Genomic DNA, 13,725 nt, shown 5'->3' with positions numbered 1-13,725 from the left:
CACTTAGTTTAGATAGAGAGTCGTAATTTTTGTTTTTATGTTATTCCAGGTATTAACAGGCTGGTACCATTGCCTTGCGATCAGGAAAAAAATGCCAAGAAAGTCGTGACGCATTGCAAATGAAGTTTCGTGGAAATAGAATTTCGAAAGAATCCTCGGGTACGTCTTAGAACCTTTCGATTTACAATCCATTTTCTAAGGAATGAGGGAGAAAGAGAGAAAGAGAGAGAAAGAGAGAGATAGAGAGAAAGAAAGAGAGAGATAGAATAACAAGTGAGTGAGAAGAGATCGTGTCGATCGAAACGAAGAAAGAAATAAAGAAACTTGAAAGTATAATCATGCGTTCGAGGAGAAGAAGCGCGAGGGGAAAAAAAAAGAAAACGTTCATTCCTATTTTCCGGGGAGAACGTTGAAATATTTGAGTTTATATATGATAAGACTGTACTATCATCGATCATCTATGATAATCGAAGATAAGACGACACTCTGGAATGAACACTTCAGAGATGGTAGCCTGTCTAAGTAGATAAGACTAGTCGAAGTAAAGGAGGCTCGTCAAGTCTGTAAATAATTTTTTTTTATACATAGAATATTTATATATATATATATATAAAGATATATATTATGTATATATATATATATTCTTTTTTTTATCGATCAAGTAGAAAGAAACCATTTCGATATTACACGAACTTTGTTATTCATTTTTTTTCCTTCTTTTTTTTCTCTTTTTAACAATCAATTCGTTAATCCAACTTCCTTTTTTTTAAATTGAATTCTTTAAACGATTGTAATCTGTGAAAACGATATGTCTTAAAAGATCGATGTGATAGTTAAATTAAAGAAAAAAGATTGGAAGGACGTTAAAAAAGCAGCATATTGTAAAGTTTCGAATTACAAGGCGTTCGTGCAATCAGTTAGAACGCCACGGTTTAACTTATTATATTTCCGATAGAAAAAGAAGAATTTTTGTATATGTCTCATTGTCTCTTTCTTTTTCTCTTTTTCTTACAACCCCTGTAAAAGCAATGGAAAGTAATCACTTGCAACACTTTGAACGTCGTATACGTTTTTACACGTGTTGCTCTAATTCTCAATATATATATATATATATATATATATATATATATATATTTACATGCATATGCAAAAGCCAGAAGAAAAAGAGGAAACAAAAGAACGACCTCGTATTTACAAGTATTATCTTGGATCTAAATGCGTACATATAAATCAATCAAGCGTAAAGATTGCAATCCTCTTTTCATCATTTTGATGATTTTTCAGTGTTCGACTTTTCAAAAACAATTTATAGATTGAAAGAAAAAAGATCTCTATATAAAATAAAAAAAAATAAAAAACACGTATTTAGTTTATATGAGGAAGTAAAAACGATATAAAGGGGGAGAGAGAGAGAAAGAGAGACACACGTATATACATACACATGCTTGACGAACACTTGTCGTTATCGTTCGATATAATCGTTAATCGATTTTATTTGCGTTTTTCTCTCTTTTTTTCTTTTTCTAATCGAAGGTTGCGCCTGGTTTTTTTGCTTTATCGGTATTTAATTGCGTGCAAAATTTTGTATATTTTATCTTTTATTTATCTCTTTCTCAATTCTCCTTTTTTTTTTTTTTTTTTTAATCCTTTTCACTAGAAACGGCGTATGCGTGAAAAAGAGAAAGAGAGAGATAGAGAGAGGAGTAGATCGTATAAATTTTCAAGAAAGATTTTCCTTGTGGATCTTCGTAAAGAATATTTCTTATCGAGCATACGCAAAAATAAATCCACGAAACTGTCAAAGCAAATATTAAAATTATATGGAATTATATAAAATCTCGAAATATCAGAGAAATATGAATGGAATTTTTGTTTCTATTTTCTTTTCCGTTTTTTCTTTTTTTTTTTTCACAACGAAGATTCCCTTCATATAGGTTTCCTCATATATATATATATATATATATACGTATATGTAATATACTCTCAGGTTCGTTAAATTTTATTATATCAAGCATAGTAACACGTATGTGTATGTGTGTGTGTATATATATATGTATATACCCGTTCACCTAGATCGATTAATTTCTCGATCCTTTCTTTTACAAATAGAACCGTTACATGTTATTTCACAAGATGTCGATATAATGCAATGTCATCGTAAAAGAAGATCCTTATGGCTCAGGAGTAGTGTTTAATTGAAGGAGATGGGAGTTGGGATGGAAAGGGAAGGGAGTTGCAGGAAATTAAATGAGATAACGATAAAGAATCTGAAACTAACTAATCAATATAAAAAGAAGAGATATCGATATTGTCTACCTAGTTACACGATAGTTAAAAATTAATCGAGTAACGTTCATGGATTAACTATATATATATATATATATGTATGTATGTGTGTATGTATGTATAGATCAGGAAATGTTCTTTTTGTTTGATCATCTCTAAGTAGAGAAGTGACACGTGTGAGTAAATGAATAAGAGAGAGAGAGAGAGAGAGAGAGAGATTTCACTGAGTTGAAAACTTTTCTTTTTTTTTTTCTTTCATTTTTTATTCCTGTGTCTCCATTCCCTCCATACGTACAAATACATACATACATACATATCATCATCATCATCATCATCATCATCCTCATCATTTTTATCCTTAACCCTAGAAAATCTTGTTTTCCTTTTTTCGATTGGCTCGATCACTATCTGATCTGATCATCGTCGATCCGTTCTCGGTTTCACCGTCGTCTAAATCGTTTAACTTAGATGCCGGTTGTGTATAGAGAGTATGGGCTCGCCTTATCGCCACGCTCGCGTGTTTCTCCTCTCTCTTTCTTGCTTCGCGCGCTTAACGGCTACCATTTATAAAGCGAATTTGTGCTGGATGCCGATTCAGTCGATCGAAAGGCGCGTACGAGGGTCGATCGACCCTAATCGGACGAGTAACCAGCCACCTGTCTAATATTTTTCTTCGGGATTCTCTTTTTCTTTTCTTTTTTTTTTGTTTTCGTGTAATTTTTTTTCTTTCTTTTCTCTTTTATTTTCTCTCTCTCTCTTTCTCTCTCTCTCTCTCTCTCTCTCTCTCTCTCTCTTTCTTTTTCTCACTCATTTTCTTTCTCTTTCGTCAAATAAGATTCTTTATTGGTACTTATATCTAACGAGGATATTACTGATCTAAAGAATCAAAGAGGATTTCGAGTAATTTGTCGTGTCGTGAAAAAAAGTAGCAGGGTGGTTGGTACTCACCATATACATATATACATATATATATATATATATATTTCTCTTATTCTTCGTAACGTAAAGAAAAGGAAAGAACGAATAAGAAGGAAAATCATCGTCGTTGACTAGAAGCTGGAACGATAATATCAAGATGCTGTCGGCTTGGAAAGTATGCTGTAAGTTTGAATCAAGAAGCTTGTCTTTTTTACACGCGTGCGCATGCGCATACGTACACGACTCACAATTTTTTTTTGTGTTTTCAAATCTTTTGAGAAAACTGGACATACTTCGTCGCCGTTGTTTCCTTTCGCGTAGTCAGGAATCTTTAACCGGCTAACTATAAGATGTAATATCTATGTATACGTTCGTTAATACGTATTAACACGTATATACAGATAATATGAGAATTTTTATCGGTTTGTTTAATTTCTTTTCTTTTACTTTTATATCTTTTATTATTTTTTTTTCTTTTAAACTCTTTCTTTATAACTAAGTACGTCAATTTCGAAAATATTATTAATTCAATTTATTGTTTGATATTTTTATACTTCCTCTTTCTCTCTCTCTCTCTTTCTCTTTCTCTTTGTTTGTTTTGTTTAATTTTATAAAGATTGGATATTGAAAGACACGATGTATTCAACGCTCGTGTTAAAATTTAATTGGATAAAGAAAAGATGAGCGATACAAGTTGGTAACATTTGTCAATGATAAAGACAAGGTTGTCTTCTCTCTTTATCGATAGCACTTGGGGTTGATCTAACAATGTCATAACTTTTCGAGAAATATGATAGTCCAAAGATCTTTAAAGTCGCGAAGGACAAGCGATAAGAAATAAATTTTTGCTCCTCTCTATAGAATCTAGAACAAATTCCGATATTTTTATATATATATATATATATATATATATATATATATATATATACATATATATGTATGTATGTATATATATTTTCACGTTACTATTAATTTCTTATCTTTTTTGCCTCTCCTGTTATTTTTAATCACAGTAATTTTTATATTTCCATCTTTCTCTCTCTCTCTCTCTTTCTTTCTTTTGTTTAATCAAAACTTTTGCATAATTGAGTTGATCATGTACGACCAATAAAGTGCAACCATTTTTCTTCCTTTTTTTTCAAATGACAAGTATCGATATTGTACGATTCTTTTGGATGAACTTCCCACAAAATTATGAATCAATTTTTATGAACGACGAATAATAGAAACTTTAAAATACAAAAAACATCGAATATATATATATATTATTTGGATAAAAATTAATTTAACCAAATATTTTTCAAGTATGTTACGTTCGCAGATATTTAATAATATAACAAGGAAAATAAGTTTAGCGATAGTTTGTAAAGGATTAATGGGGAATGGTAGACAATAGAGGATAATCCGAGGGAGAAAGATCATTTGGGAAATAGTGAAATAGTTTCCTCGTAATACTTGGTAATTCAACTGATGTGACAAATTTATTAAAAGCGTTTATGAGTGTGTATAGAGGAAAAGAGAAAAAAATTGAAAAAAAGAAAAAGAGAAACAAAAAAAAAAGACAAAATAAAAAAATAATGACGTCGTATAAAAATAAAACTGTGCGATATGTAAAGACGTAAGTAATTATACACATACGTTAAGCCTCGTATGTATGTATGTGTACATATATATATATATATATGTAAACTTACGACTCCTTTGGAATTTTGTGAACGTCCAACAAACGAATGAACGAACGAACGAACGAACGAACGGACGAACGAACGAAAGAACGAACGAACGAACGTGACTTCTCGTCTTTGAAAGCTCGCGGCAAGTTTTACGTAAACGATGAAATCAAATCGATCAACTCGATTAGCCTGTTCGATAATAATGCACGAAGGCGCAGTTTCCTATAATCGAGAACGATAATTGAAACTAGAGGAATAACGACAAAAGTAAAAGCATGTAATCGGGTTTGGTTGAATGTATCAATGATAATTGTATTGAGAGAATAATACAGAGGACACGATGGTATTCGTGTTATTCAAAAAATGTCTGATAATAGTCTTATAAAAGTCACTCACAAAGTGATTACAACGATGATATTCTTTTTTTTTCTTTTGTGTGTTTATGTGTGTGATTTTTTTTCTTTTTTTTTCTCCTCTTTTTTTTTTTTTTTTTTTTCGTAATTATGATACAGCAATTACATTAGTCCGTTTTAATATCTATATATTATAAATACTATCGCTAAATTCTTCATTTATTGTACTCCTCGTTACGATTACAGAGTAAACAAATTCGAGGAAATTTTTCAACGTTGATATTATTTTTCTCACTCGTTAGAATTTTTATAAATTATTATTTTCTTTTCTTCTCGTCAGTTTTTTTTTCTTTCTTTCTTTCTTTCTTTTTTTTTTCTTTTAATCACGGTTTTTTATTCTCTTTATAAAGGACCCATTATTTACTTTCGTTATCTATGAAAATTCGATCGTTAAATTTCTCATTCATTATACTCTTCATTTCGATTAGGAAATAGAAAAATTAAAAGAAAGTTATCAACCTTGATTTTATTTTTTTTTATCTCTTCAAAATTTTGACGATATCCGTTTAAATTACTTTTCTTTTTATCTGTCGTTCATTCTTCCTTTTATGAAAATCTCGTCATTTACTTTCGATATTTATCTAATTCGATCTTTAAATTTCTCATTTCTTTATTATACTCTTCATTTCGATTAGGAGAGAACAAAATTTCGAAGAAAGTTTTCAACCTTGATCTCATTTTTTTCATCTCTACATTTTTTTTTTTTTTTCGTCTAAATCATTACTTTTTCTTTTTCGTCCTTTTCTTTTATAAGAAGATGCACTACCCTTTCTCTCTCTTTTTTCTTTTTTTTTCTTCTTGCTCATTTATTATAGTAATCGTTCATTAAAGACGGAAATCGTTGTTCTCTGTGACAGAAGATTACAGGAATTAAGTTTCTTGCGTTCGAATGATTCGTTCTTTTCTCGTTATCTCGTCTCGTCTCGTCCCGTCTCGTTTCTCTCTCTCTCTTTCTTTCTCTCTCTCTCTCTCTCTCTCTCTCTCTCTCTCTCTCTCTCTCTCTTTCTAGCGAATCAATTTTTTTCGATTTGTATAGAATTTGTGTACAAACAACGATACGAGTATATTTCGATTTCTCGTGTATATTTTGGAATTCCCTTCTTCGCGAGATAAGATAAAACAATCGTTAATGTATCTTTCCATGTACATAGGTATATTTATATGAATGTATGAGAAAAAAGAAGAAAAAGAGGAAGAAAAAATGGAAGAAGAAGAAGAAGAAGAAGAAGAAGAAGAAGAAATAGAGGAAGATCTAAAAGTATATAAATCGTAAATTCATTTTCACTTATTACCTTTCGGCTTTTATTACAATATATTTAATTCGTATGGGATTGTTTCTGTCTCATAAATCATTGGATGCAAATAAAAAAAAAAAGATATAATATTTATGTCTGACATTAAAAGAATTTGATTATACGGTATATAGATTCCGATCGATCGATCTTTTGATTACAATCGATACTCGAAATATATAAGAGGATTATTGATTCATGGTGATCGATCATGTCGATCATTCATCGAGAAAATGATCGAAAGAAGATGAAACGTTAATATCATTACCTGATGCAAATGTAAATTTTCTTCTTTCTTTTCTTTATCTTTTTTTTACGTATTTATTATTAAACAATATATTTATTATTTTGCAATTTAAATAATAAAAAACAATAACATCGATGATATTGCCGTTCCGCATTAGGACGAAACGCGTTATTATAATCCGTGTATCTCCGTTAACTTCGCGTAATTAATTCAGTCGTAATATAATGATCACGTGCGAACGTGATTTTATGCGAATTTATAGTACACGATAAAAGAAGAGAGAGAGAGGAAGGAGGAGGAAGAAGAGAAAAAAATAAAGAAAAAAATAAAACAAAAAAAAGTAAATAAAGAAAACATGAGAATAAGATAATAAGAATGACGTACCGTTGATAGGTATCTTCTTCTAATTAAAACTAGAAAGAGACAGAGAATTACTGAAACACAGTTAGGCAGACAGACAGACAGACAGGCAGGCAGACAGACAGACAGACAGACAAAGAGAAAGAGAGAGAAAGAAATATGTGTCATTCTAATGAACGAATCGATATCGCTGATCATCAATGGAAAATGGGAAATGCTCTAGAAACCTTCCTCATCGCGTTTAATTTCTTTCTTTTCCTAATCGAGAGGAACTATCAAAGTGGAGCGTAGAAAATAAGCGATTTCTAAACGCGCAACTCGTAACAGAACGATTCACACAGACACATATACAACGATTTCCTCCTCTCGAGCGTGTAAAAGGAGAACCGTCTGGGACGACTACGACTACGACTACGACTACGACTACGATTACGACTATAGCTAAGATATCCTAGCAAATTTTTACGAGTTTACAATTCGTTTCGTTCTACATATGTAAACACAAACCTATATATAATATATATACATCTGCATATGTAAGTACATAGACCTATAATATCCGTACGTTCGTCATTTACAAGGAGAACTCTTTCAAATATGTATACATCATACGTAAAGAGAGGGAGAGAGAGAGAGAGAAAGAGAGAGAGAGACAGAGAGACCTTGATGATATGTATGCGTCCATGAAAATGACAAGCACCCACTAATTTGCTATGTCGCGATTTTTACGAGCGCGAGAAAGAAAGAAGAACGAATCGTTGTTATTTTTAGCAATCGTTTTTATACTATCATAGTAATCATAATTCAAGAAACGTAATGAGACTTACTTACATAATCGTTTGATATTAAATTTATTACGTTTGCATTTGCGCCTTGCTCAATTATGTTTTGACAAGAATTTTCTCTACCTCCCTCTCTCTCTCTCTCTCTCTCTCTCTTTCTATCTATCTTTTCCTTTCTATCTTTATATCTCTATACCTCTTGCAAAGAATGAGCGATGTCTTGCATACCGTGATCCTCTAGCGTACCTTTCCACTTGAGAAAAAGAGAGAGGGAAATTGTCGATGTAAAAAAAGTGTTACGTGTCTGAACTTTTTGAATTCCACAGTGGTTTGTTTTGTTCTTTTATTTTTTTTTCTTTCTTTTTTTCTCCCCTTTTCTTTTTTCTTTCGTTTTTTCCTTTTTCTCTCTCTCTTTTTTTTTTTTTTTTTTTCAAAGAATGAAGCAAACATTGCAATGTGACTGGCAAATACATATATCTTCTCTCTCTCTCTCTCTCTCTCACACACTCTCCTCCTTTCGGTATTTCTTTATATTTGCAATTTTTTTTCTTTTCTTTTCTTTTTTTTTTTTATTTTCTCATTAATTCCTCACGAAATTCCTCGCAATTTACCTCATCCATATTATTGTCGTAACGTTTAATTATGATCATTATTCTTACGATTGTCGTCTAGTCTCGCTAAAATAATGAATCATCGTTATCCTTTAAAATTAATCGCAAACTGTATCACAATATAATCATTTATCAATCGTTAGATCCTTGAAATTAATCGGATTAATTATTTCTTAAAAGCGATTACGATAGAATCCGATCGATTACGAAGAATTTCGGGAATTTATTTCGAAAATATTAATCGAAGCAAAATTTTTCATTGGGAAGATAATTCTAGAGAAAGAAAGAAAAAAGAAAGAAAAAAAAAAAAGAAGAAACAAACAAAAATATATTACGAGTCAAGAGTTGTTCGCGAAAGTTGAGCGTACTATTATAATAGATAGAATTCTTGATCGGTCAGAGAATGGAATTATTCTTCTTTTTTTCTTTTTTTCATTAATAATAATCGATCGACTCAGTTAACGAAGGTCGAATTTTATAATTACGTTCGATTCTCGATCCCTTTCTCCTTATTAGTATCTATCGATAACTTCATCCCCCTCTCTCTCTTTTTCTCTTTCTCTTTCTCTCTCTCTCTCTCTCTCTTGTACTCATTTTATTCTGATGACAAAGTCTAACGTAAGATCCAACGATTGCTAATTGCAATTCTCCTGGCGCAGAGTTTACCTCGACCTCGACTCGACCCTCGTTCTCGAGTTCCTGCTTTCCTTTCGACGTAACGATCGACTTTGTCGCGAGGAGCACGTAAATGCATGGTGTACAAGACCTTCTATCGATCTCCTCTCTCTATTTTTCTTTCTTTCTCTCTCTCTCTCTCTCTCTCTCTCTCTCTCTCTCTCTCTTTCTCTTGTCTTTCTCTGTCTTTCTCTCGTAGATCGTGCTTTTGACTTGAACGGAAGTTTGTCGATCGTGATCGACATGCCATCGTCGTATCAGGGTAGACGTACTCTCAAGGGTCATGTCCTTCGAATTTTGATGCCTCTCTTGGTATTACGATGTGACCTCGGTTTTCAATATTCTACGTTTTGACGTGAATCATTCTCTCTCTTTCTCTCTCTCTCTCTCTCTCTCTCTCTCTCTCTCTCTCTCTCTCTCTCTTTCTTTCTTTCTCGCTATTCTTAATAATAGATTAGTGCATTAATTTTGAATGATTACGTATTAACATTTGTATAATCATGTTTACAAGTAATTGTTAAATCTCGATTGGTTGCAAACGATTAAATTTTCTATCAAATCGGTATTAGAAATCCGATGCCGTTTAAATGTCTAATTGGTATAATAAGGAAGACGGAAATAAATTTGTAAATAGATGTCGAGGATTTTTCGATCGACTACCGTGTACCGCTTATATCATGGTCGATCATTCCGCAAAGAAAGAGAAAGAAAAAGAGAAAAAAAATTAACGAAGAAGGGGAAGTTAAAGAAATGGAGAAAAAAGAATAAATATAAGAAAAAAAAATTATTCATAGTGCAGCCTCGATCATATATTTTATTCGTATATACAATATACACGTATATATGTATGTATGTATGTATGTAATGTTAACCAAATCGATAGAAGGCAACGGTGAATGCAATCGTTTGGAATTCTATGATCGAACGTTCACGTCTCTAACGATATGTAGAATTCAAGTCACTAGATCGTTCGATCATTCGATTCTAAACACAGCGAATGTGTTACCGGTTTTGTTTTAGGTGCGGGAGTACCGCAACGTTTGGTATTTGCCGTGATGGGCTTTTTTGCGATCTTCAATGCCTACGTCATGAGAGTGTGCCTGTCGATCGCCTTGACGCAAATGGTCATACCTAGTAATAAAACAACAAATGCCTCGCTCGACAATACTTGTCCTGTTTTTCAAGAAGATCAACCAGTAGAGCAGAAACTATCTGGCACTTACGATTGGAGTGTAGGACAACAGGTGAGGAAAGCCAGTTGACCGATCAAGAACGTATAACAATAATGTTTCCTCTTTACTTCTGATGATATGAACACAAAATGAAATATTTATATATACTATTCTAGAGTTCTATGTGCGATATATGCAATTTGGAAATTTGACACAAACATTTGATCGAATCTTATTCATTTTCACTTAACTTTCTTTCTCTCTCTTTCTCTACCTATCTATCTATCTATCTATCTATCCATCCATCCATCTATCTATCTATACATCTATCCATCTATCCATCTACTTATCTACATTTTTTACTAAGCAGACACATGTACTAATATATCCTTTTTTTCTTTCTTTCTTTTGCTACATCAGAGCATGATATTGTCTTCATTCTATTGGGGATACATACTCACTCATCTGCCAGGAGGTCTATTGGCTGAGAGATTCGGTGGAAAGTACTCGCTCGGTTTAGGAATTCTTTCTACCGCAGTGACAACACTTTTAACACCGGTCGCAGTCGAATGGGGAGGAGCCACTGCACTTACCATTTTACGTTTCTTGATGGGTCTCGGCGAGGGTACGACATTTCCTGCATTGAACTCGATGTTAGCGCAATGGACACCTCCGGAAGAGAGATCGAAACTTGGCTCGTTGGTATTCGCTGGTGCTTTACTCGGCACAGTTTTCGGTACTTCCGTTTCCGGTGTGATTCTTCAAGATTCACTGATTGGTTGGGCTGCGGTTTTCTATGTTTTTGGTGCGGTAGGTGTATTATGGTTCATTATGTGGATCATATTGTGTTATAACAATCCGGACGAGCATCCGTTCATCTCCGAACGCGAATTGAAATATTTGCACGACCGAATGAGCGCTCATACACATAAGAAACCACCTTTGGTACCGTGGCGACACATGTTCACGTCAGTGCCATTTTGGGCTTTGGTAGCCGCTCAAGTTGGTCACGATTGGGGCTTCTTCACGATGGTCACTGATCTCCCAACGTACATGAACAACGTAATGAAGTTCTCGATCAAGAACAACGGTTATTTGTCCTCTCTTCCGTATCTCTGCATGTGGATTTCTAGTTTAATATCTTCCTGGTTGGCCGACAAGATGATCACAAGTGGATTTATGTCACGAACGAACGTACGAAAACTCGGGACGACGATAGCTTCCATTGGACCTGGTATTTTCTTAGTTGGGGCATCCTACGCCGAATGTGACAGGACCATTGTCGTCGTTATGTTTACCATCGGAATGACTCTGATGGGTATGTTGTATCTATTTACTTTTGCCAAGGCAAGAGAAGAAAAGAATCGAAAGAAAAATAGAAAAACAAAACGAAACGAAATACTTTCTTTCAACAGGTACTTTCTATCCCGGCATGAAGGTAAACGGACTTGATCTCAGTCCGAATTACTCCGGCTCGCTGATGGCTGTGGTTAATGGAATAGGTGCTTTAAGTGGTATCTTTACACCTTACATCGTAAGAGCACTTACGCCGAACGAATTGATGACCGAATGGAGACTCGTATTTTGGGTCGTATTTGCTGTTTTCGTTGTTACCAATTTAATTTTCGTATTTTACGCGAGCGGAGAGGTTCAATATTGGAATGATCCTGAATTCGTAAGAAGAGATAGAGAGGAAAGGCGGCGTAAACACGATATTGAGAAACAAGAGAAAGCAGGAAAGATATCGTCGTAATCACAAAGCGATGAGAAAATGATTCTTCGTCGAAATGATTTCACTCTTTTAATTCTTTTTTCTTTCGTCTTTGTTTTTTTTTTCTTTCTTTCCTTCTTTTTTCTCTTCTTTTTTTCTTTCGTCATTTTAATTTTAGCAAAAACAATTGGATCTCCTCGTGTCTTCAGTCGTGCGATCATACTCTTCTTCAAGTATTCTCTTTTTCTTTGTCTCTCTTGTTCGACACGACGAACGTCAATCGAATCGATCGATTTTGGATTTAAATTTGATTAGATTTGAGTACTTACGATTAAAACAGGACTGATCTACAGTTCTTTTATATAATTCAAATTTCTTTTATAAAAATCGACTATCTGAAGTTTTCTGTCATAAAGATTCAGATTTCGATAATTTCTTGATATCGTGTAAAGATCTTACAAATTTCTATTTGACCAAATAATTTACATTGATTTCAATTGAAAATATTCATTTCGAAGAAGGCAGTGTTCGAAAGAACGATTTCGCTTGAAAAAAAAAAAAAAAAGAAAAAAAAATTATTTTTCTTATCAAGAGTCCAAGAAAGGGAGACTGATAACACGACAACGGGTGCTATTGAGAACATTGCAATTGTAAGATTTTTTGTTTCTTTTTCCTTTTTTTTTTCCTTTTTTTTTTTATATCATACAACAGACATTCAGCGGCGCTCTCATTTTTGCGTGCTCCCGTTCAATGCGATAATGTTAATTATTAATTAATTTTGACGAACGATCTTGCGAAAAAGAGATCGGCATATGCGTAATTTTATTAGATTAGTATATATCAATTACGGTTAAATATTATTCATTTGAATAACGCCGTAAAAGAAAATTGTGCAATGTAAATGCATTAAGATGGATGTTAATTCGTAGCGAGTTATTATCTTATACACATGGTTACTGGGTAATGTCGATTCGAATTCTATATGCGTCGTAATTCGTGTAATAACATGCTTTCACTATGTTGTGTTACGTGTTTCGCGCTTTGCTGCCTTTCATTGCTCCTTCGAAATAGCCCCGCCGCAAATTGCATTACCCAATCGACGAATTAGCAATGCAAAAAACTCGAGCTGCGAAATACAAAAATGTTAAATTTCGGCGATATTTGAAATATTTTAGGAATGTACTTTATATGTAGGAATTATTTAATGTATATGCAGATATATATATATATATATATATATATATATATGCGTGTGTATATGTATAAATTACGAAAAAGTACAAAGAATACCTTTGACTTTTCCGAGACTTGTAAATAAAACATGCATGGTGATATTTTGTATAAGGCATCGAGTTGGAAGATTTTTCAACAAAAAAAAAAAAAAATAAAATAAATCAAGAAAAAAAAATATAAGAATAATAAAATTCTTCAATCAATTTGTTAATTTGTAATATCGGAAATATTCGATTGTTCTTTGTTTTCTTTCTTTTTTTTTTTTATACGAATAAGTATAATGTATTACGATATATAACGTAATTTATAAAATTCCTTTATTGAATAATACTTTACACCCAATGGTACTTTA

General features: G+C 32.8%; 1 protein-coding gene across 2 annotated transcripts; it reads left to right on the top strand.

The window, feature by feature from the left end:
* The first annotated feature begins 2,881 nt into the window (after positions 1-2,881).
* On the top strand, positions 2,882-13,600 carry LOC127063017 (putative inorganic phosphate cotransporter). Of its 2 annotated transcripts, XM_050992182.1 has the most exons (5): positions 2,882-3,386; positions 6,442-6,548; positions 10,278-10,501; positions 10,850-11,747; positions 11,845-13,600. In XM_050992182.1, the coding sequence occupies exons 3-5, from the start codon at positions 10,313-10,315 to the stop codon at positions 12,180-12,182; spliced, it is 1,425 nt and encodes a 474-aa protein (XP_050848139.1). In that variant the 5' UTR covers positions 2,882-3,386; positions 6,442-6,548; positions 10,278-10,312; the 3' UTR covers positions 12,183-13,600. The 2 variants fall into 2 exon arrangements, with proteins under 2 accessions (XP_050848139.1, XP_050848138.1); XM_050992181.1 differs by lacking the exon at positions 6,442-6,548 and having other exon boundaries at positions 2,883-3,386.
* Positions 13,601-13,725: the final 125 nt, after the last annotated feature.

Source organism: Vespula vulgaris, chromosome 4 (genome assembly GCF_905475345.1).
Source record: "Vespula vulgaris chromosome 4, iyVesVulg1.1, whole genome shotgun sequence".
In the NCBI taxonomy this organism is placed as follows: domain Eukaryota; kingdom Metazoa; phylum Arthropoda; class Insecta; order Hymenoptera; family Vespidae; genus Vespula; species Vespula vulgaris.
Note: the sequence above shows the minus strand (reverse complement) of the source record. Positions and strands in the feature narration are given on the sequence as shown.